This window comes from Medicago sativa, chromosome 3 (assembly GCF_051527215.1).
Source record: "Medicago sativa cultivar Bolivia chromosome 3, Bolivia_mono, whole genome shotgun sequence".
NCBI lineage: Eukaryota > Viridiplantae > Streptophyta > Magnoliopsida > Fabales > Fabaceae > Medicago > Medicago sativa.
In genome coordinates this window covers 50,024,089-50,046,064 of record NC_140751.1, presented here as the reverse complement: position 1 = coordinate 50,046,064, position 21,976 = coordinate 50,024,089, and the positions used below count along the sequence as shown (strand labels likewise).

General features: G+C 36.0%; 2 protein-coding genes across 2 annotated transcripts; both read left to right on the top strand.

Moving 5' to 3' along the window:
• The first annotated feature begins 16,190 nt into the window (after positions 1–16,190).
• Positions 16,191–17,463, top strand: LOC146938000 (uncharacterized). The gene is made up of 3 exons (XM_085749564.1): positions 16,191–16,892; positions 16,938–16,997; positions 17,080–17,463. Exons 1-3 carry the CDS (start codon positions 16,191–16,193, stop codon positions 17,461–17,463), a joined length of 1,146 nt encoding a protein of 381 aa, XP_085605690.1.
• A 3,585-nt stretch (positions 17,464–21,048) lies between these two features.
• LOC146937999 (uncharacterized) lies at positions 21,049–21,741 on the top strand. The gene has a single exon (XM_085749562.1). It carries the CDS (start codon positions 21,049–21,051, stop codon positions 21,739–21,741), a length of 693 nt encoding a protein of 230 aa, XP_085605688.1.
• The last annotated feature ends 235 nt before the right edge of the window (positions 21,742–21,976 follow it).

The window sequence follows — 21,976 nt, the reverse complement described above, 5'->3', positions numbered from 1 at the left end:
ATTATGATTTCTTGAGCATTTTTCAAAAAGTTTGATTCGATTCACAAAACCAAGTTCAACCTAATTCATTTGATATTTCCAAAGGTTTAGAAAGCATAATTACTATTGATTACATCAAAAGAATCAATTTGGAGTTGTTCGGATCGACCCTGAGTGTCCGGAACGACCTAAAACATGGGTGTCTGTTCTGTGCAACTCGCTATAGCGAGCTACACTAGAACATGTCACCCTGTTCTTGGTTGTTCCCTCTCGGGAATTCCCAAATTTCCACCCCAAAATCTCATTTTTGATCCCCTTGACCCCAAATTTGTTCCCAAAACGTGTTTACTAGTTTACATACCTTTAGAGACAATCAAAAACATCACAAACATGAAATCAAAACACCAATTCACATCAAAAATCATCACTTAGATCATTTTTCACAAAAACCCTCAATTTTTGTCAATTTTCATTTGAACTCACAAACAACCACACCAATTCAAACTCCATCAACATACAATCATGTATAAACATGTTTCAACAATAATCACTCATCAAATCATGGGTTTCATTCAAATAATCAAAAATCATCAAAATCCACTTATCAATAACAACAATCATGAACTTTAAGTACTTAACATATCAATTTCATGAAGTTTATCATACCCATAGATTCACATGAATTATGAGCACGAATTTCATCACTAACAATTCACAAAATCACAATTAACACAATAAGCACTTATTCACATAATTGAAAAGAAAGAACTTAGAGCTCAATTGATGAAGATTTTATCCCCCTTACCTCTAGATGATGATTCCACTAACCTAAGCTTCAATTTTGCTCCTAGCTGTTCAACCCCAAGCTCTCTCACTCTCTAGCCTTCTCTTCTTTTCATCTTCTTCAAGTCTAGATCCACTTTCTCTCTCTACCTCTCTCAAAATATTTTGAAGTGAATGAATGTAAAGACCTAATTTTCTCTTAAGTGTTATGTTTATATACCACCAACCAATGAGGTTAAGTCTCTAATTATCATAATGGTCTAATCATCCTTACTAACTAATTCACAAATGTTACTACTCACTTAAACCGTTAAAACCGAATAATTACTGTAACAGCCCGTTTTTCGCTAGATTTATTTTATTATTTATTTATGTGTGTTCTATGTGCTCTTATGTGATTAATTGTCTCTGTGTGTATTTTTGGTTGGGATTCGTAGAGTTCGGTGTTAGAAGGGTATTTTAGTCATTTTGGGCTTAGGGGCATTTTGGTCATTTTGAGGGCAGTGGCAATTTTGTAATTTTTCAGAAAGTTATTTTTAGTGCTTAGTGAGGATTTTATTTTACTAATTGCTAGAGGGTGTAGTAATTATTTTATTTACCGTTAAGTGACCGTTAGTGTTATATTTTACCGGTAAGTGAGTAGTGACATTTTGAGTGTTAGAATAGAAATGGGTTAGGCCCATTAAGGTTTAAGAAATAAGCCCAATTGAGTAGAGCTAGTATATACACTCTAGTTGTTGGTAAAACTAGGTTTTACAAACATTTTCATTTCATTTGAGAAGAGAAGAGAAAGAGGCTAGAGGGAAGAACAAGGGTTAGAGCTTGAATAGGGGATTCATCATCTAGGAGCTCAATTGAAGCTTGGGTTAGAGATTCTTGGTGCTAGAGGTAAGGGGGTTAGGTTTCAACCATAATTCATTTTTTTTTCTCTTTACCCATTTTTGTTGAATTGATTAATTGAACCTAATTGTTGTCAAATTCGTGCATAATTGTTGTTGTTATGTTTGAGAACAAGATTTATGTGATAATTGCATGTTAGTATGTGAATTAACATGTTCAAATGCATAGTTGTTGGTGTTTTGTGTTCTTGAGCAAGTTTGATGAGAATTGATGTTGTGATGTTGAATTATGCATGAATTTGTGTTCATTAGTTGTTGTTATTGATTTGGAACATGTTGTTGTTGAATTGGTACTTTGGGTATCAAGATTGGTGAATTAATGATGAGATTTGATATTGTTGTTGAAAATTGAGAATGAATTGAGAAATTGGTGAATTTGGTTATGTTGATGATTTAATTCCAAAACTTGTATGTGTTTAAGTGTATTGAACCTATTTTGACCAATAAACACTTTCTGGAACTTGTTTTGGTGATTTGGGGGATTGAAAATGGGATTTTGGGATGAATTTGGGTTAGAACCCGTAACTGAGTTCTGGGAATCTGATGTAGGACGCTTTCGCGTGCTTAGGACGCTTAAGCATCCCATCAGCGTCCCAGAAGCGTCCCAAAAGCGTGCTGTTCCAGGAGTTTCTGGAACTAGGACGCTTAAGCGTGCAGAGGACGCTTTCGCGTCCTAGCCTCAGTTCAGCAAATTTTGATTTTTGTTTTCGAGCACTTGGGGACCAATCTGATACTTCTAAAATGTTTCTTTGGACTTAATTAACCTCTGTTTATGCCTTTAATCCTACTGGAACATGATTTGATTTGGTTTGGACTTGAATTTGTGAAAATCGTCTAACTTTTATAACAACGGTTCAAACGTTGATTTTTCCGAAAACTCGTTTTTCTCCGGAATTTGAGGTGGGATTAAAGTTGTATATTGTTTATATGATTTCTAAAAATGGTTGTGATTGGTTCCATCAAGTTTGAACTTGTTTTGCTTTGAAAATGGAAAATTTTGTGAAAAGTGATAAAATGAGACGAACTTTGGGTTTTTCGTGAATTCGTCGCATTTGGCCGATGAAATGCTTATGTACCCTCTACTGCACACATATGTGAATTGTGAGAATACAAGGCATAGGCAATTGAGCTTGTTTACTTGGTTTTGACTCAAATGTTCAATTAATTTAATGTTGTGATTTTGAGAGACGAACTTGACTAAAGATGACTTTTGAGAATCAATTGACTGTGAATCCTTTATGGAAAGTTATTATATGTTATATGGAGATGATTGGTGTTGTAATTATGTGACAATTATATGTTGTGTGATTTTTGGATGTGGTTGGTGATTGTATATATGATATGTGATGGTGAATTGTTAATGATTGCATATATACAAGTAATGGTGATGGTGAGGTGATTATTGTTTGTGTGAACATATGCATTTGTAGTTGAGTCATATGTTCATGCATACATGACTGATGGTGGTGGATTATATATCCAATGGAGGTGATTACGATGTTTTTGTTGCATCAAAGGTGACGACCTTGAGGTGTTTTGGTACCACATGCATCTAGATGAGTCTAGAGACATTGCATAAACTGTTGGTGGATTGAATTGCATTAAGATGTGGTTGATGGTTGATTATTGCTAATTGTACTTGCGGATTGAATTGTTAATTGTTGATTGACAAGGTGAGGTTGTGATATGTGTAAGATACACTTGTGGATATGAACTTGATATGATGATATTGAATGATCTTGGATTATTACATGTTGTGAATATTGTGGAACTATGTATGGATTGTCATTCTTTATCCTTGATTATATCTTTCATTTCCAAAGTTCTTATTAATCTTATATGGATTATGATGATGTAATGCTAACCCTCAGTGGTTTACCACCTACCTTTCTGTATGGACGGGTAGATGGAGTGCAGGATGCTTAGTGTTGCTTGTTGATGCCGAGGAGTGGATTTCCTCTTTTTCATGCAAGTGTCTAGATTAGGGCTCTGATCTAGGATAGTCATTGCATGTTGTTTATTTGACTTTGTATTTTGGAGTTGTTGAGATATTCTGTTATTTGAGATTTGGAGGATACAGTTGTATTTAGTTTGAAGATCCAGATATGTTTATGAATTATATGTTGTTCCGCTGCTATGTTGTGTAACATGATCTTTATGCATGTATGATTTGTGGTTTATTCAAAGACGTAGCATCTATTTCTAGAATATGTTAGTATATTCGCGCGTTTTACCGCTTATTAGAAATAGGGAGTTACAAGTTGGTATCAGAGCCGTGGTCGGTCTTGTCCAGACCAAAACCCGCTGAATTCCCTGTGGTATGCGACATGTACGGGAGTACTGTCGGTACTTGTTGTGTTGTTCCGTTCTTTTAGGTGGGTTTGAGCGTAGTGGGGGAGTAGCAGGTTGTTTCAGGTTCGTTGGGTCTGGCAAGGGAAGGTATCTTTGGCTGCGGAAGCTCAGTTGGTTGTGGTTTGTGTTAAGGTTCTTGTTGATTTTGAGTTGGATCTTATGTGTCTTCCGTTGAAGCATATGGACGTGATTTTTGGTATGGATTGGATGTTGACTTTTGGTGTTAACATTAATTGTTTGACCAAGAGTGTAACGTTTTCTAAACCGGTAGCTGAAGAAGGCGGAAGGTTCTTAACCGCGGAGCAAGTGAAGAAGTCCTTGGATGGTGAAGCTAGTGTGTTCATGATGTTTGCTTCCTTGAAGGAAAGTAGTGAGAAAGGAGTTGGTGATTTGCCGGTAGTGCAAGAATTTCCAGAAGTTTTTCCGGACGACATTACAGAGTTACCACCCCAGAGAGAGGTTGAGTTTGCAATTGATTTGGTGCCTGGAACGAGTCCTATTTCGATTGCGCCGTATCGGATGTCTGCATCAGAGTTGGGAGAGTTGAAGAAGCAGTTGGAAGAGTTGTTGGAGAAACAGTTTATCAGGCCAAGTGTTTCGCCGTGGGGAGCTCCTGTGTTGTTGGTTAAGAAGAAAGATGGAAGCATGAGGTTGTGCGTGGATTATCGGCAGTTGAACAAGGTGACAATCAAGAATCGGTATCCGCTTCCGAGGATTGATGATTTGATGGATCAGTTGGTTGGTGCAGAAGTGTTCAGCAAGATTGATTTGAGATCAGGATATCATCAGATTAGAGTGAAGGCGGAAGATATATCCAAAACTGCGTTCAGAACGAGGTATGGACACTATGAGTATTCTGTGATGCCATTTGGAGTGTCTAATGCGCCAGGTGTCTTCATGGAGTATATGAATAGAATATTTCATCCTTTTCTGGACCGTTTTGTGGTGGTGTTTATAGATGATATTTTGGTATATTCGAAGTCTGAAGAAGAACATGCCGAGCATTTGAGGATTGTGTTGGAAGTTTTGAAGGAGAATAAGTTGTTTGCTAAGTTGTCAAAGTGTGAGTTTTGGTTGCGGGAAGTGAGTTTCCTTGGTCATGTGATTTCTAAAGGTGGTATTGCGGTGGATCCGTCGAAGGTTGATGCAGTGTTGCAATGGGAATCACCTAAGTCTGTTTTTGAGGTTAGAAGCTTCCTTGGATTGGCAGGTTATTATCGGAGGTTCATTGAGGGATTCTCTAAGTTGGCGTTGCCATTGACGCAGTTGACTCGGAAAGGACAAGCTTATGTTTGGGATGCTAAGTGTGAAAATAGTTTCCAAGAGTTGAAGAAGAGGTTGACGTCAGCTCCAGTGTTGATTTTGCCGAATCCGAAGGAATTGTTTGTTGTGTATTGTGATGCTTCTAAGATGGGTCTTGGTGGTGTGCTTATGCAGAATCGTCAGGTTGTGGCTAATGCTTCGAGGCAGTTGAAAGTGCATGAGAAGAATTATCCGACTCATGACTTGGAATTAGCGGCCGTGGTGTATGTGTTGAAGATTTGGAGGCATTATCTGTATGGTTCTAAGTTTGAAGTGTTCAGTGATCATAAGAGTTTGAAGTACTTGTTTGACCAGAAGGAGTTGAATATGAGGCAGAGGAGATGGTTAGAGTATCTTAAGGATTTTGACTTCCAGTTGAGCTATCATCCTGGAAAGGCCAATGTTGTTGCTGATGCTTTGAGTAGGAAGTCGTTGCATATGTCTGCTTTGATGGTAAAGGAGTTGGAGTTGATTGAGCAATTTCGAGACTTGAGTTTGGTTAGTGAGTTAACACCGGATGGTGTGAGGTTGGGAATGTTGAAGCTGACAAGTAATATTCTGGAGGAGATCAAGAATGGTCAGAAGGAAGATTTGGAACTTGTAGATCGAGTGGTGTTGGTTAATCAAGGCAAAGGTGGAGACTTTAGATTGGATGAGAACGGTGTTTTGATGTTTCGTGATCGTGTTTGTGTGCCAAGTGTACTTGAGCTTAAGAAGCAGATTTTGGAAGAAGGTCACAAAAGTAGTTTGAGTATTCATCCGGGAGCGACTAAGATGTATCAAGATTTGAAGAAGTTGTTTTGGTGGCCTGGGATGAAGAAGGATATTGCAGAGTTTGTGTATGCTTGTTTGGTGTGTCAGAAGTCTAAGATTGAACATCAGAAACAGTCGGGTTTGATGCAACCGTTGTTTGTGCCAGAGTGGAAGTGGGATAGTATCTCTATGGACTTTGTTGGAGCTTTGCCGAAGACTGTTAAGGGTTTTGATTCTATTTGGGTGATTGTCGATCGATTGACGAAGTCGGCACATTTTGTTCCTATTAAGACTGGTATGTCTGTGGCAAAGTTGGCTGAGATCCACATTGAGCAGATTGTTAGATTGCATGGTGTTCCTTCTAGTATTGTGTCAGATCGGGATCCGAGGTTTACTTCTAAGTTTTGGGAGAGTTTGCAAGATGCTTTGGGAACTAAGTTGAGATTGAGTTCTGCTTATCATCCTCAGACTGATGGTCAGACGGAGAGGACTATTCAGAGTTTGGAAGATCTGTTGAGAGCTTGTGTGTTGGAGCAAGGTGTCAGTTGGATTGAATGTTTACCGTTGATTGAGTTCACTTACAACAACAGTTTTCATTCTAGTATCAGGATGGCACCGTTTGAGGTTTTGTATGGTCGGAGGTGTAGAACTCCTTCGTGTTGGTATGAGTCAGGAGAAAGTGCTTTGTTAGGACCGGAAGTTGTGCAAGAGACGACCAAGAAGGTTAAGATGATTCAAGAGAAGATGAGAGCGTCTCAGAGTAGGCAGAAGAGTTATCATGATAAGAGGAGGAAGGACATCGAATTTCAGGTTGGTGATCATGTGTTTTTGAGAGTGAATCCTGTAACTGGTGTTGGACGTGCTTTGAAGTGTCGGAAGTTGACTCCTCGTTTTGTTGGACCTTTTGAGATTGTTGAAAAGGTTGGGGTTGTAGCGTATCGGATTGCGTTACCGCCATCTTTGTCGAATCTTCATGATGTGTTTCATGTATCTCAGTTGAGGAAATATGTGTATGATGCGTCCCATGTGATTCAAGTGGATGATTTGGAAGTAAGGGATAATTTAACCGTTGAGACTTGGCCGGTTAGGATTGAGGATCGTGAAGTGAAACGTTTGCGTGGCAAGGAAGTCGTTTTGGTTAAAGTGATGTGGATTGGACCAACCGGTGAGAGTGCCACTTGGGAATCGGAGAGTAGGATGAGGGTTGCGTATCCAGAGTTGTTTCCTTCAGGTAATTTTCGAGGGCGAAAATTCTTTTTAGTGGGGAAGAGTTGTAACAGCCCGTTTTTCGCTAGATTTATTTTATTATTTATTTATGTGTGTTCTATGTGCTCTTATGTGATTAATTGTCTCTGTGTGTATTTTTGGTTGGGATTCGTAGAGTTCGGTGTTAGAAGGGTATTTTAGTCATTTTGGGCTTAGGGGCATTTTGGTCATTTTGAGGGCAGTGGCAATTTTGTAATTTTTCAGAAAGTTATTTTTAGTGCTTAGTGAGGATTTTATTTTACTAATTGCTAGAGGGTGTAGTAATTATTTTATTTACCGTTAAGTGACCGTTAGTGTTATATTTTACCGGTAAGTGAGTAGTGACATTTTGAGTGTTAGAATAGAAATGGGTTAGGCCCATTAAGGTTTAAGAAATAAGCCCAATTGAGTAGAGCTAGTATATAAACTCTAGTTGTTGGTAAAACTAGGTTTTACAAACATTTTCATTTCATTTGAGAAGAGAAGAGAAAGAGGCTAGAGGGAAGAACAAGGGTTAGAGCTTGAATAGGGGATTCATCATCTAGGAGCTCAAATGAAGCTTGGGTTAGAGATTCTTGGTGCTAGAGGTAAGGGGGTTAGGTTTCAACCATAATTCATTTTTTTTTCTCTTTACCCATTTTTGTTGAATTGATTAATTGAACCTAATTGTTGTCAAATTCGTGCATAATTGTTGTTGTTATGTTTGAGAACAAGATTTATGTGATAATTGCATGTTAGTATGTGAATTAACATGTTCAAATGCATAGTTGTTGGTGTTTTGTGTTCTTGAGCAAGTTTGATGAGAATTGATGTTGTGATGTTGAATTATGCATGAATTTGTGTTCATTAGTTGTTGTTATTGATTTGGAACATGTTGTTGTTGAATTGGTACTTTGGGTATCAAGATTGGTGAATTAATGATGAGATTTGATATTGTTGTTGAAAATTGAGAATGAATTGAGAAATTGGTGAATTTGGTTATGTTGATGATTTAATTCCAAAACTTGTATGTGTTTAAGTGTATTGAACCTATTTTGACCAATAAACACTTTCTGGAACTTGTTTTGGTGATTTGGGGGATTGAAAATGGGATTTTGGGATGAATTTGGGTTAGAACCCGTAACTGAGTTCTGGGAATCTGATGTAGGACGCTTTCGCGTGCTTAGGACGCTTAAGCATCCCATCAGCGTCCCAGAAGCGTCCCAAAAGCGTGCTGTTCCAGGAGTTTCTGGAACTAGGACGCTTAAGCGTGCAGAGGACGCTTTCGCGTCCTAGCCTCAGTTCAGCAAATTTTGATTTTTGTTTTCGAGCACTTGGGGACCAATCCGATACTTCTAAAATGTTTCTTTGGACTTAATTAACCTCTGTTTATGCCTTTAATCCTACTGGAACATGATTTGATTTGGTTTGGACTTGAATTTGTGAAAATCGTCTAACTTTTATAACAACGGTTCAAACGTTGATTTTTCCGAAAACTCGTTTTTCTCCGGAATTTGAGGTGGGATTAAAGTTGTATATTGTTTATATGATTTCTAAAAATGGTTGTGATTGGTTCCATCAAGTTTGAACTTGTTTTGCTTTGAAAATGGAAAATTTTGTGAAAAATGATAAAATGAGACGAACTTTGGGTTTTTCGTGAATTCGTCGCATTTGGCCGATGAAATGCTTATGTACCCTCTACTGCACACATATGTGAATTGTGAGAATACAAGGCATAGGCAATTGAGCTTGTTTACTTGGTTTTGACTCAAATGTTCAATTAATTTAATGTTGTGATTTTGAGAGACGAACTTGACTAAAGATGACTTTTGAGAATCAATTGACTGTGAATCCTTTATGGAAAGTTATTATATGTTATATGGAGATGATTGGTGTTGTAATTATGTGACAATTATATGTTGTGTGATTTTTGGATGTGGTTGGTGATTGTATATATGATATGTGATGGTGAATTGTTAATGATTGCATATATACAAGTAATGGTGATGGTGAGGTGATTATTGTTTGTGTGAACATATGCATTTGTAGTTGAGTCATATGTTCATGCATACATGACTGATGGTGGTGGATTATATATCCAATGGAGGTGATTACGATGTTTTTGTTGCATCAAAGGTGACGACCTTGAGGTGTTTTGGTACCACATGCATCTAGATGAGTCTAGAGACATTGCATAAACTGTTGGTGGATTGAATTGCATTAAGATGTGGTTGATGGTTGATTATTGCTAATTGTACTTGCGGATTGAATTGTTAATTGTTGATTGACAAGGTGAGGTTGTGATATGTGTAAGATACACTTGTGGATATGAACTTGATATGATGATATTGAATGATCTTGGATTATTACATGTTGTGAATATTGTGGAACTATGTATGGATTGTCATTCTTTATCCTTGATTATATCTTTCATTTCCAAAGTTCTTATTAATCTTATATGGATTATGATGATGTAATGCTAACCCTCAGTGGTTTACCACCTACCTTTCTGTATGGACGGGTAGATGGAGTGCAGGATGCTTAGTGTTGCTTGTTGATGCCGAGGAGTGGATTTCCTCTTTTTCATGCAAGTGTCTAGATTAGGGCTCTGATCTAGGATAGTCATTGCATGTTGTTTATTTGACTTTGTATTTTGGAGTTGTTGAGATATTCTGTTATTTGAGATTTGGAGGATACAGTTGTATTTAGTTTGAAGATCCAGATATGTTTATGAATTATATGTTGTTCCGCTGCTATGTTGTGTAACATGATCTTTATGCATGTATGATTTGTGGTTTATTCAAAGACGTAGCATCTATTTCTAGAATATGTTAGTATATTCGCGCGTTTTACCGCTTATTAGAAATAGGGTGTTACAATTACCAACTGTAATGAATTAACCGAATTCACTAGTAACTTAGTAAAAATAACAATCCGCACTAAAACGCTAAAATAATCTTTCTAATGAAACCACTAATATACCCTCACTAGCCAAATGACTAAAATACCCTTAACCTCCAAAATGACCAAAAACTATTCTAGGCTAAAAATACATTAATCCCAATTTAATCACACACAAGCACATATAAACACATTTAATAATTTAATCACACACAAGCACATATAAGCACCTAGTGAGTCACACCAGAACAGATCACCCTGTTCTTGGATTTTCCTCTTGGGAAACCCTCAAATTTTCACACAAAATCCCATTTTTGATCCCCCTTGACCCCAAATTCGTCCCTAAAACTTGTTTACTAGATTATATACTTTTAAAGGCAATCAAAAACATCACAAACATGAAATCAAAACACCTATTCACATGAAAATCATCACTTAGATCATTTTTCACCAAAACCATCAATTTTCTCAATTTTCATTCAAATTCAAAACAACCACACCAACCCAAACCCCATCAACATACAATCATGTATAAACATTTACGAAGTGAATTTAAACATTTTTCAAAAATAAGCACTCATCAATTCACGAGTTTCATTCAAATAATCAAAAATCATCAAAACCACTTATCAACAACAACAACCATGAATTTTAAGCACATAACATATCAATTTCATGAAGTTTATCATATCCATAAATTCACATGAATTATGAGCACAAATTTCGTCATCAACAAATCACAAAAACCACAATTAACACAATAAGCACTTATTCACATAATTGAAAAGAATGAGTTAGAGCTTAATTGATGAAGATTCTATCCCCCTTACCTCTTCTCTAGCACCAACTTTGGCCTCATTTTAGCCCCTAGTTCTTGAAACCCCAAGTTCTCCCTCTAGCTTCCTCTTCTCCAAGTCAATATCCATTTTCTCTCTCTACCTTTCTCAAAATATTTTGTGAAGTGAATGAATGTCAAAACCTAATTTTCTCTTAAGTATTATGTTTATATACCACCAACCAATTGGGCTAAGTTTCTAATTGTCATAATGGGCACAACATCTATACTAACTAATTCACAAATGTTACTACTCACTTAAACCGTTAAAACCAAATAATTACCAGCTGTAATTAATTAACCATATTCACTAGTGACTTAGTAAAAATAACGATTCTCACTAAAACGCTAAAATAATCTTTGTAATGAACTTACTAATTTACCCTCGCTAGCCAATTGACCAAAATACCTTTAACCTCCAAAATGACCAAAATACCTCTAGGCTAAAATTTCACTAATCCCAAATTATTTACATACAGAGGCAAATAATCACTCAAAAGCACATATAAACACATTTAATAATTAATTAAAATAATTCTAGCTAATAACAGGATGTTACAAGAGTCACTCGGTAACAGACCTCCGATATCCAAAGTGGTACCATATGCACGTAGAGTCGTATAAAGCATTGCATTCATATGAGTCTATGTGAGAGTCTTGTATTTGATTATGTGAATCTATGCGAAGATGTATACATGGCTATGTGTGTTTTTGGTGATAATTGTATAATTGTGATGATGGTGATGAAATGTGAATGATGCATAAACGACTTGGTGATAAAAGGACGATGTGAATACTTTCTATATTTATGATGATGAATTGAGAGATGTTGTATTATTTAATTGGTTAAATGAGATGACATCTGATAATAATATTGTTAGGAAATAAATAAATAAACATATGTATTTGTGTGTGTGTGTGTGTGTGTGTGTGTGTGTGTGTGTATTTATCATGAAATAATATACTTGAGTTGGTATATTCTTTATGTTGAACGTATATCTTATCCTCCAATGACTTTTTGGTCGCCTGCATCCTCGTGGTATAGACGTACAGGTCGAGGATGCTTGATCGACGTGAGTTCTCGAGGACGGCTTGATGCATACTCATTCCTTCCTATGCTTTTATTTTGGACTCCTAGTAGCAGTGCTTTGATTAGGGTGTCATGAAGTCTATTTTTACCTTATAGATTTTATGTTGAGGAGCCATTTAGTTCACTTTGTTGAAGTATATGAGATTATGACTTTATGATGTCTGAGATGTTATTTCCGCTGCAACTGTTGATGATATTGATAACATTTGCATGTTTTGGGTTTATTGATGACGTAGCACCTTGAACTTATGTGATTATCTGTTGATTTTATTATTAAATATTGTATGTTGGGTTTGAGGGTGTTAGAAATAACGTGTTAGGATCACCATGAGCAGAGAAAATAAACTAAGAGCTCATGATTCTGTAGTCATTACTATTATCTCTTTTGCCATCTTTAAGTTTTTTGTGTTTTTAATCACTTATTTTCTAATTGTAATTAGCTTTTAGATCAACTCACCTTGTTTATTTTTGTTTAGAGATTAAATTAACTAATACATGCTTTGATTAATAATGCCCAAAAAAAATGTTGACTACCCCCAACAAAGGATTTGCTTGGAATAAAAGAGAAAAAAATATTGTAAAGTGTACTTCAACCAACAATGTTGATATATATTTACTTTTTAGAAGGGAAAAAAAATATTTTTTTTTCTAAGAAGCCAAACTACTCCACCAAATTCACACCAAGAAGAATCAAACATGGGACCGTGAGATGGACACACTCAAAGGTTCCAAGTCAACACCACTATACCAACCGCAATGGGTTAATGAAAAATATTATTGAAGCACTTGACCACCCACACACCTAATCAGCTACCCCTCGAATCTAAGACAATCTAATGGCAAAAAAAAAACAGACACAACCAAAAACACAAAACACCACCTAGAAAATCATATCAACAACATAACACCAAAAAACTACAATGCCACCCTCCACACCTAAAGGCTCATTTGGAAAAATCGCCTGCCAAACCAACACCAACAAACTAAAACCCTTTTTGATAAAACTACAACCCAGAACAAGAAACAACCTCCAAACTACCGATTCATGCAATCGACGGGATCCCACATCCCTTCATACTTATGATCCATTTCCACAACGTCTCCAAAACCAAAATCTCCATCTTTCCATCGAAAATATCAAAAGCAAAGACCAACCCTAGGTACAAAGTCCCCACCCTACAGAAACTAAACCGAAAAGAGAAAAACCAAACCCTCCAATACAACAAAAACACGAACACTAAACCTCCGCAAATTAACCACAACGATAACATTGGGGTACGTTTGATCTACTAAAAATAAAGCATTGGACAAAACAACACAAGAATTATTTATTAGGCTGTGATAATCTTTCCCTTACACAAAATATTTTTCTCCATCCGGTCTTATTTATTAGTGACATTTTGTTCACCAAAAGTTGATGTATCTGGTTCCAACTTTTGTTCACCCAAATGTCTATTATAAATAAGATCGGAGGGAGTATTTTTTTTTTATTTTTTTTTTGACAAAAGGATCGGAGGGAGTATTTGTTTATAGAAATATTGATATGTGCATATAAAAAGATGAAAAATGCTAACAAGTGCCCTTATGGCACTTAATAAAAAGTTTAAAGTTTGTCAAAAAAAAAAGTTAAAATTTTATCATGAGATTTTTGTATTCAACACATTGAATTATTAAAAAGCAACTTTTTATACATAAAAGTTATCAATTGTTGTCATTTTTGAATCCTTAACAAGTGCTCTTATTAGCAAGACCTTAAAAAGATGTGTGTTTGGAAAGTTGGGCTTCCACGTTGAGGTAATTTTATTTGTGGCTTTGTCTCAATCTCTTGCATAATAATTCATTATCTCTCATCAAAATAATTTATTTCAATCATTCTTTTATCCGTTAAATACAATAGATTACCAATGTTACCATAATGTCACCAATGTATTTTCCTCATATAAAGGTGGGTCTACTAGATAAAAGTTTGCACATTATCTCGAGTCAAAATGTAATTTTTAGCTTGAATTTGTGAGATGGTGACATTGGTGTAGATATTAAGTTTATCAAAATTATAAATAAAAATCTGAAAGCATTTTTTAATAATTGTGAGAGCATTGTTCAATAATTTGTACAGTTCTTGAATATATTTTTCATTAGTTAATTTGATGGAAAATATCTGTAATTAAACACCAATAATTAGAATATATTTGATGAATTGTGTTTCTTAGAGAGTGTAAATCAAGGCTGAATATAAAAAGTAAAAAAAATAAAAAAATAAATACCGGTAACGTTTTATTACGTGTTGATTGAAAAAAGACTAAAGTTACATAATATTATTCCATTATGGAACAATCTTCTTAGTCTTAACCAATGATGCTAATGGTGTGGGAGGTGGTGGTGAATGAACATTCTCAACCTCATCACAATAACCTTCCAATACATCAGTTTCTTCATTAGTGAATCCAAGTGATGCAACAACGTTAGGCCAGGGCCGTCTTAACAAATTCGTAGGCCCAGTTTTAGTCTCTTAAGGGATGTAAAAATAATTGAATTTTAGGCCCCAAAAAAATAAATAAAGCACTATAAAAGAAAATTATTAATAAAAAGGACTCAAGAGGGACTTGAACCCATGACCTCACATTAAAACATGAGAGGCCGCGCCACCACAGCACTGTGACCAACATGAAAATTTTTCGCTTTAGATTTATATAATTAATAATTTAGTGCTTTACATACCAAAAAAAAAATATCTTGGGCCCCCAAAAATCTGAGGCCCGGTGCCATAGCCCAGCCTCGACGGGCTATGGGCCGGCCCTGCGTTAGGCCAACAATCATGTCCAATAACCCTAATTGCTTTGCAACAACCATTCCCCAAGTAAGTCTCACCATTTACAAAAAATGTAATAATTTCACCACTACATGCTTGAAGCTTAAATAGTGACTCCCAACAATTAGAAGGCTCATCACCACTAACCTTCAATCTTGTTTCAAGGCTTATCAAATTGGAATTTGGATTAGAGAGTTTCCTAGACTCCACTATAGATATTGATGAGTTCAATGCAATGAACACTAGAGCTAGAGAAACACGAACAAATACTTTGTGAGAGGAAGCCATCGTAGTATTAGAAGAAAAAGTTTAAATCTCTATCTATAACGAGTTTGGATTGTTATGCTGACACATGCTTAGAGTCTATTATATATAGTAGTTAGCAAGGGGAAGTATATAATTAGTAACGGTGGGTTGATGGGGAGATGAAATGTAAACATAAATGAGCAGTGGTTACATGAAGGGTAAACATAAAGATTGAGGATGTTCATATGATCTATGCTGGAGATCGAACACTAATAATTGGGTTGAATTTAAATGGCAATTGATGATTGATTCTATAGTCTATTTGTCTCCATTGGAGTATGATGAACATTTGTAACATAACAGTCAATTCATAAATATCAAATTTCCTTTTATATATATATATATATATATATATATATATATATATATATATATATATATATATATATATATATATATATATATATATATATATATATATATATAGAGGGTTTTGCTAGAAGTCACCCATGAATGTGTCTTTTAGCAAGCCACACTTCAAGGTGTGATTTCCACTTTTTAGTTATAACTTTGCTAAAAGACACCTTCATAAAATGTGTCTTCTAGCAAAACTCATATATGTATATCACCTTTGGTTGCAGATAATTTGCCTACGGTTAATGAACAAGAGGTTGTTGGTATGCAGCAACAAGAGGTTCATCCTAGCAAGAACATCCAGCATGGTCTAGATTTATGGGAGAGAGTCCGAGAGTATGATGCAAGAACAGCAGTGGAAGCAGCTGAATCATCTAACATTTCCCTACCTGTTCTTACCAGGAATCAGAAACAGAAAATTAAGGTTCAACATGTACTTTCAAAGCAGCCTCCTAAATCCCGTGCACGGGGTGTCAACCAGTCCATTGATCAATGAATATTCTCTTTTGGAATGTTAGAGGTATCAGTAACTCTGACACTCGGCTTGCTTTAAAAAATTTATTTTTATCCCACAAACCTTCTCTAATTTTTGTGGCGGAACAAATGGTTAATTTTGCACAAATTCCTACCTGGTATTGGCCTTCTATAGGCGTGTCTAAATATTGCATTAATAATAGGGGCCCTCTTCTTCCTAATCTATGGGCTCTTTGGGGTAATGAATTAATTGCAACTGTTATTTTTGTGTCTGATCAATGCATTGCTTTGGAGATTTCTTGTTATCAGTCATCTGTATATATTGCTGCAATTTATGCTAGTACTTATTATGTGAAGCGTCGACAACTTTGGGCTGATCTCACTCATTTGCAAGGCTGTTTCCAAGGTCCGTGGCTTTATATAGGAGATTTTAATGCTATTTTGGGCGCGCATGAGAAAAGGGGTAGGCGCCCTCCTCCTCCTTTATCATGTGAAGATTTTTTAAACTGGACTAATGCTAATATTCTAAATCACCTGCCTACTTTGGGTTCATTTTACACTTGGACAAATGGTAGATTTGGTAACGAAAATGTTGCTCTTAGACTTGACAGGGCGGTTTGTAATGAAGCATGGATCAATTTTTGGCGCAATTCTACTTGTTCAGCGTTAATCCGTCATCAATCTGATCATAATCCTATTTTGCTATCTCTTATTTACTCCACTGTGAAGCATGCATCGCCCTTTAAATTTTTTAAGGCATGGACATCTCATGATGGTTGTAGGCAGCTCGTGTTTGACACTTGGTCGAAGAGTGTTAGAGGTCAATGCATGGTTCGGTTATAGTCTAAATTACATAATGTGAAAAATGCTTTCAAGATATGGAACCAGACAATTTTTGGTGATGTTGATAGACAAGTGAATCTTGCTATGGATGAAGTAAATCGAATACAACATCTAATTGATAATGAAGGTGGACCTAGAGGCGCAACTGTTACTAACAAAAGCTCTAAATATCCAGGAACAATTATGGAAAGAGAAAGCACGTAATCATCAATTTGTTAGTGGTGACCGTAACACTGCCTATTTCCACAGGGTCTCTAAAATCCAGGCAGCGACAAAAGCGATCTCACTTTTACAGGATGGTGACAATGTTATAACTGATCCCACTGCTATAGAGTTGCATATTCTCTCTTATTTTCAGGCAATTTTCAGCATGGACAACAATTGTGCTCAGAATACTCTGGTGGATGAAACCATTCCTTCTCTGGTGTCAGATGTGGATAATAATATGCTGCTGAGTTTTCCTTCTCATGATGAAATTAGGGAGGCGGTGTTTTCCCTTAATGCTGATGGGGCACCAGGTCCGGATGGGTTTGGTGGCCATTTTTACAAAACTTTTTGAGACATTGTTGGCATAGATGTTGTTCATTCTGTTCAAGAATTCTTCTTAGGTGGTGTGCTTCCCCCTAACATTAATTCTAATATGATTGTGTTGATTCCAAAGATTCCAGGGGCTTGGACTGTAACAGCCCGATTTTTCGCTAGATTTTATTTAATTATTTTATGTGTGTTTATATATGCCCATATGTGATTATTTGCCTCTGTGTGTATTTTGTAGAATTCGGTGTTAGAAGGGTATTTTAGTCATTTTGGACTTAAGGGCATTTTGGTCATTTTGTGAGTAAGGGTAATTTAGTAATTTTGTTGAGGATTATTTTTAGTGCTTAGTGAGAGTTATTATTTTACTAAGTTACTGGAGAGTGTAGTAATTTATTTATAACCGATAGGTGACCGTTATTATTACATTTTACCGTTAAGTGGGTATAAACATTTTGAATTGGTTTAGTGAATGGGTTAGGCCCATTAAGACATTGTGAGTTGAGCTCAATTATGTAGAGCCTAAATAAACTCTAGTTTTTAGAGGAAATAGGGTTACATAATCATTTTCACAATTTTGAGATAAGAGGTAGAGATAGAAAGACAAGAGAAGAAAGGGTTTGAAGAAGGAAAGCTAGAGAGAGCTAGAGGGAGGTAGAGCTTCAAGGATTGGAGCTAAAGAGAAGCCATAGTTTGAGTTTGTGAAGAATTAAGGTAAAGGGGTTAGACTTTGATCATAATCCTTTAATTTAATTTCTACCCTAATTCACTACACCATTTATTGCCTCTAACAACACTTGAAAAACGTTGCCAGAACTATGAAAATCGTTGCCAAAGACAATAGGGGACGTTTTTCAGGCGTCTCTTATACGAGCGTTGCCTATAGTCTAAGGGGACGCTTTTCTTGCGCTTTTGGCGACACTTTCAATAATCGTCCCTTAAAGTCTTGGAAAAGAGGACGTTTTTCTGGTGTACTAGAGGCGACGTTTTTTAATTGTAGCCTAAAACTGAAAGTATGAGTACTCGAATAAACGTACCCATAGCTTATAAACCACATTTCTGAAGTGTAGCAAAAGGTAATCTTATAATAAAATATCATCACAGTAGCTCTCCCGTCAAGCATATTTCACAATTTAGAAAGTCTATAAAATTTATAATGACAAAACAGACTCAAAATAGTCAAAAAGAAAATAGAGCTAGCTATAATGAATATCACTTATAATTCAAATACAATAAAACATTAAAGTAATGTGTACCATATTATATATTTGTTACAAAATACAACTCAGATACAAGGAGAAGTATGAAAATTATACTCATGTTGGTCTATCCTTATTTTAGCAACTACACGTATGCCGCATACAAACACTGCTTCTACAACCTCGACTTCAAGATGCAGAACTATACTTGCACTTTCAGCGCATCTTAACTGCCCTCAAGCCTACACCTAAATGGTCATGCTGCTGTTACGCTATCACATACACAAGTGGACTAAACTCAGCTGAAGCATAAAAATGGTCGCTGCAACTAGACCCCCTTCATTAATTCCCCCGACTATAATGTCATTAACGTAGTCCCTGCACATATGCCAAATTGTAAGAAAAAATATTGAACTTGATTAAAAATTCGACCGTAGCTTCTTATTTGTAAAAAATAACAGTTTTTGAAAACTAAAAATCATCAAATAAAAGGGTAAATAACAATGTATGAGTGCAAGGTGAAATAATTAATATATTCATCATACGTCTATTTTAAAAACACTTAAAACATACCATAAAGACTTTATTCAAAGATATAGAGTAAAAATTAAAAAGGGTACAACAAGTTACCCATTCATTTTCCTCCCAATTCCCTTCAATTGCCTAAGTCAAAATAGGTTACAAACTTACATAACTACTCAATTTATGTTTGTCTCTAATGAGTTTGATAAAATGATCATTCAAGTCTCTTTGATTATCTCTCTGCACCCTTTTCGAATATAAATTATACTAAGACTAACATATAAGGTGGTGAAAAGAACACATAATTATATAAATTACAAACGTAAGTATTCTATAGCAAAAATATTTTATTAAAATCACTTGACAAACAAATAATGTGAATGATTGAGGATTCACTTACATGCTAACATAATTATAATACACACCAACTTTTGTTAGCGTATTTTTTATACTTGTTGGGAAGACTCCAACCCTTAAATTCTTTTAGAAAATTGATGTTGCTTCAACCATTAGAATTAGAGGAGAACTTGAGTTATTGCCGTCCCTGATACTTTCCTTTTAGTTTGAAACAACTAATCTTATTTATAAGCAATACTTTGTAACAAAAAATACACGGAAATGCTCCTAAGATTTCATGAGGAACAAGACTGTCTTCAACCTAAACCACATCCACAGTACACCAGAAAACATAAAACTCACCAATAACAACATGAAAACTCACTAAAAACTCACACAAAATCGTCACACCAGAATTCTTAATCCAAAACTCCCCTCCAAAAACAAAGGCAAACAGAACATTATAAGAGCAGAATAAACAACTCCTCAAAACAGCAAACTAAACACCACTTACCAATTATCCTTGCACAACCAGATCTGTCTCCTCTGACAGGGCCATGAACGACTCCGGATACCTTATATCACATAAAATTTTGGAAAGAACTACTCAGAAATTTAAGAGAATAGATGTAAAATTTAAGTAATCAATTGATTTCATACAGTGAGAATAAATTGAGGCAACCGTCGCAGATGATTTGTGCCTTATCGGCAAAATCAAACTCAAGATTTAGTTTCTTCGTCAACTTCTCAAACTCGAAGCATGCAAGCGACTCTCAAAGCTACGTTTTCGTTTCTATCATGATTTTGGGCGTGAACGACGAAATCAAAGGGTTTGGAGGCAAATCGATTTGGGTGTGAATACATAGAAAATGAAATTAATTTGGGCGTTAGGTCAACAAAATCTGAAATCGATTTGGGGCATGAGGACAACAGAAACAAAATCGATTTGAGGGGAAGAGCAGCGAACAAGAAACCAAAGGGTTTGGTCGTTTTGAGGGATGAAAGACAAACTGGAAAATGGGTATGGATAGAAGTGAAGAACGCGACGTCGTTTTGTCCTCTCGCGTATATACATTCTGTTCTTTCCTTTCTTAATTTTTAACAATAAATATATAAAACATTGTTTTTAACAATAAATATATAAAGATCTTTTGAAAAAAAATATAGAAAGTTATCTAAAAAAAAACAATAAATATAACTCTTTCTAGACTTTTTTTTTGACGGACTCTTCCTAGACTTCTTTAGTTTTTATATTATTCAAATAAAATATAACACTCTTTTTACATATTATAAGATATATTATATTCTATACTGAATTTTGTAAAAAAATAATATTTTATACTTTTTTTTTAAGGAAATAATATTTTATACTTAACTACTCTTTTTTTTTACGTTTACTCCCAAAGGTTTATCTGGAACCATCGGTGTTTCAGGAACTCTGCACACCATGGAAAGACGCCCTCGTCGTCAAGCTGTTGGGCAAAACCCTATGTTACAACACCATGAGAGATCGGCTGCACAGAATTTGGAAACTCCAAGGAGGTTTCGAAATCATGGATAACGACAACGGTTTCTATATGGTGAAGTTTGATCAAGCAGCAGACAAAGAGAAAGTTGTTACTGGAGGCCCTTGGTTAATATATGACCATTGTCTGGCAGTCACACATTGGTCACCTGAATTTGCTTCTCCAAATGCCAAAGTGGAACGCACGGTCGTGTGGGTTCGCTTTCCAGGTTTAAATTTAGTCTATTATGACGAGAGTTTTCTTCTAGCCATGGCTTCAGCAATTGGTCGGCCAGTCAAAGTGGACACTAACACTCTGAAAGTTGAAAGAGGTAAATTTGCAAGAGTTTGTGTCGAAATTGATCTCACTCTGCCAGTTGTAGGAAAAATTTGGGTGAACGGACATTGGTACAAAATTCAGTATGAGGGCCTCCACCTAATATGCACCAACTGTGGGTGTTACGGCCATCTGGGTAGAAACTGCACCACGCCCCCCAGAACCGCCCCTCCCGAGACACCACAACAACAGACTGCCGACAACCAACAAGAGGACAGCCAACCGTCACAACACATCAACCAGACCATCGACCAGTCACAGTTAATGTCGGAATCCAGTAACGGTAAGGCAGTTAATTATGTTCCAAATGATTTATCAGCAATTAAGGGCAATATAATTAGCATTGATGAAGGGACTAAAGAGCTTCATGGAGATTGGCTGCTTGTTACAAGAAAAAAGAAGTAGTCAACCAGTAACCCCACCTTAATTTCCTCAAAACCTGTTACCAACAAAACCAATAGGTTCACTCCGTTGACATCTGTGACCCAAAAAGCCCAATCGCTAGCCACAATCACGTTACCAGTGAGGACACAACTGATGATTGCATTGCTTCTATGAAGAATAATGATGACCTTGGTGTACGTGATGAAGACATGGACATGTAAGTATCTATCTCTGTGGACCTTTTTGTTTTCCAGTC

What these genes read in the sequence shown, in the direction of transcription:
- LOC146938000 (XM_085749564.1), top strand. Translation starts at nt 16,191, where the DNA reads ATGGTTAATTTTGCACAAATTCCTACCTGGTATTGGCCTTCTATAGGC. An exon ending in GTGTTAGAGGTCAATGCATG is followed by an intron (nt 16,893 to 16,937) that starts GTTCGGTTATAG and finishes AATGCTTTCAAG; the next exon opens with ATATGGAACCAGACAATTTT. An exon ending in TGAATCTTGCTATGGATGAA is followed by an intron (nt 16,998 to 17,079) that starts GTAAATCGAATA and finishes CTAAATATCCAG; the next exon opens with GAACAATTATGGAAAGAGAA.
- LOC146937999 (XM_085749562.1), top strand. Translation starts at nt 21,049, where the DNA reads ATGGATAACGACAACGGTTTCTATATGGTGAAGTTTGATCAAGCAGCA.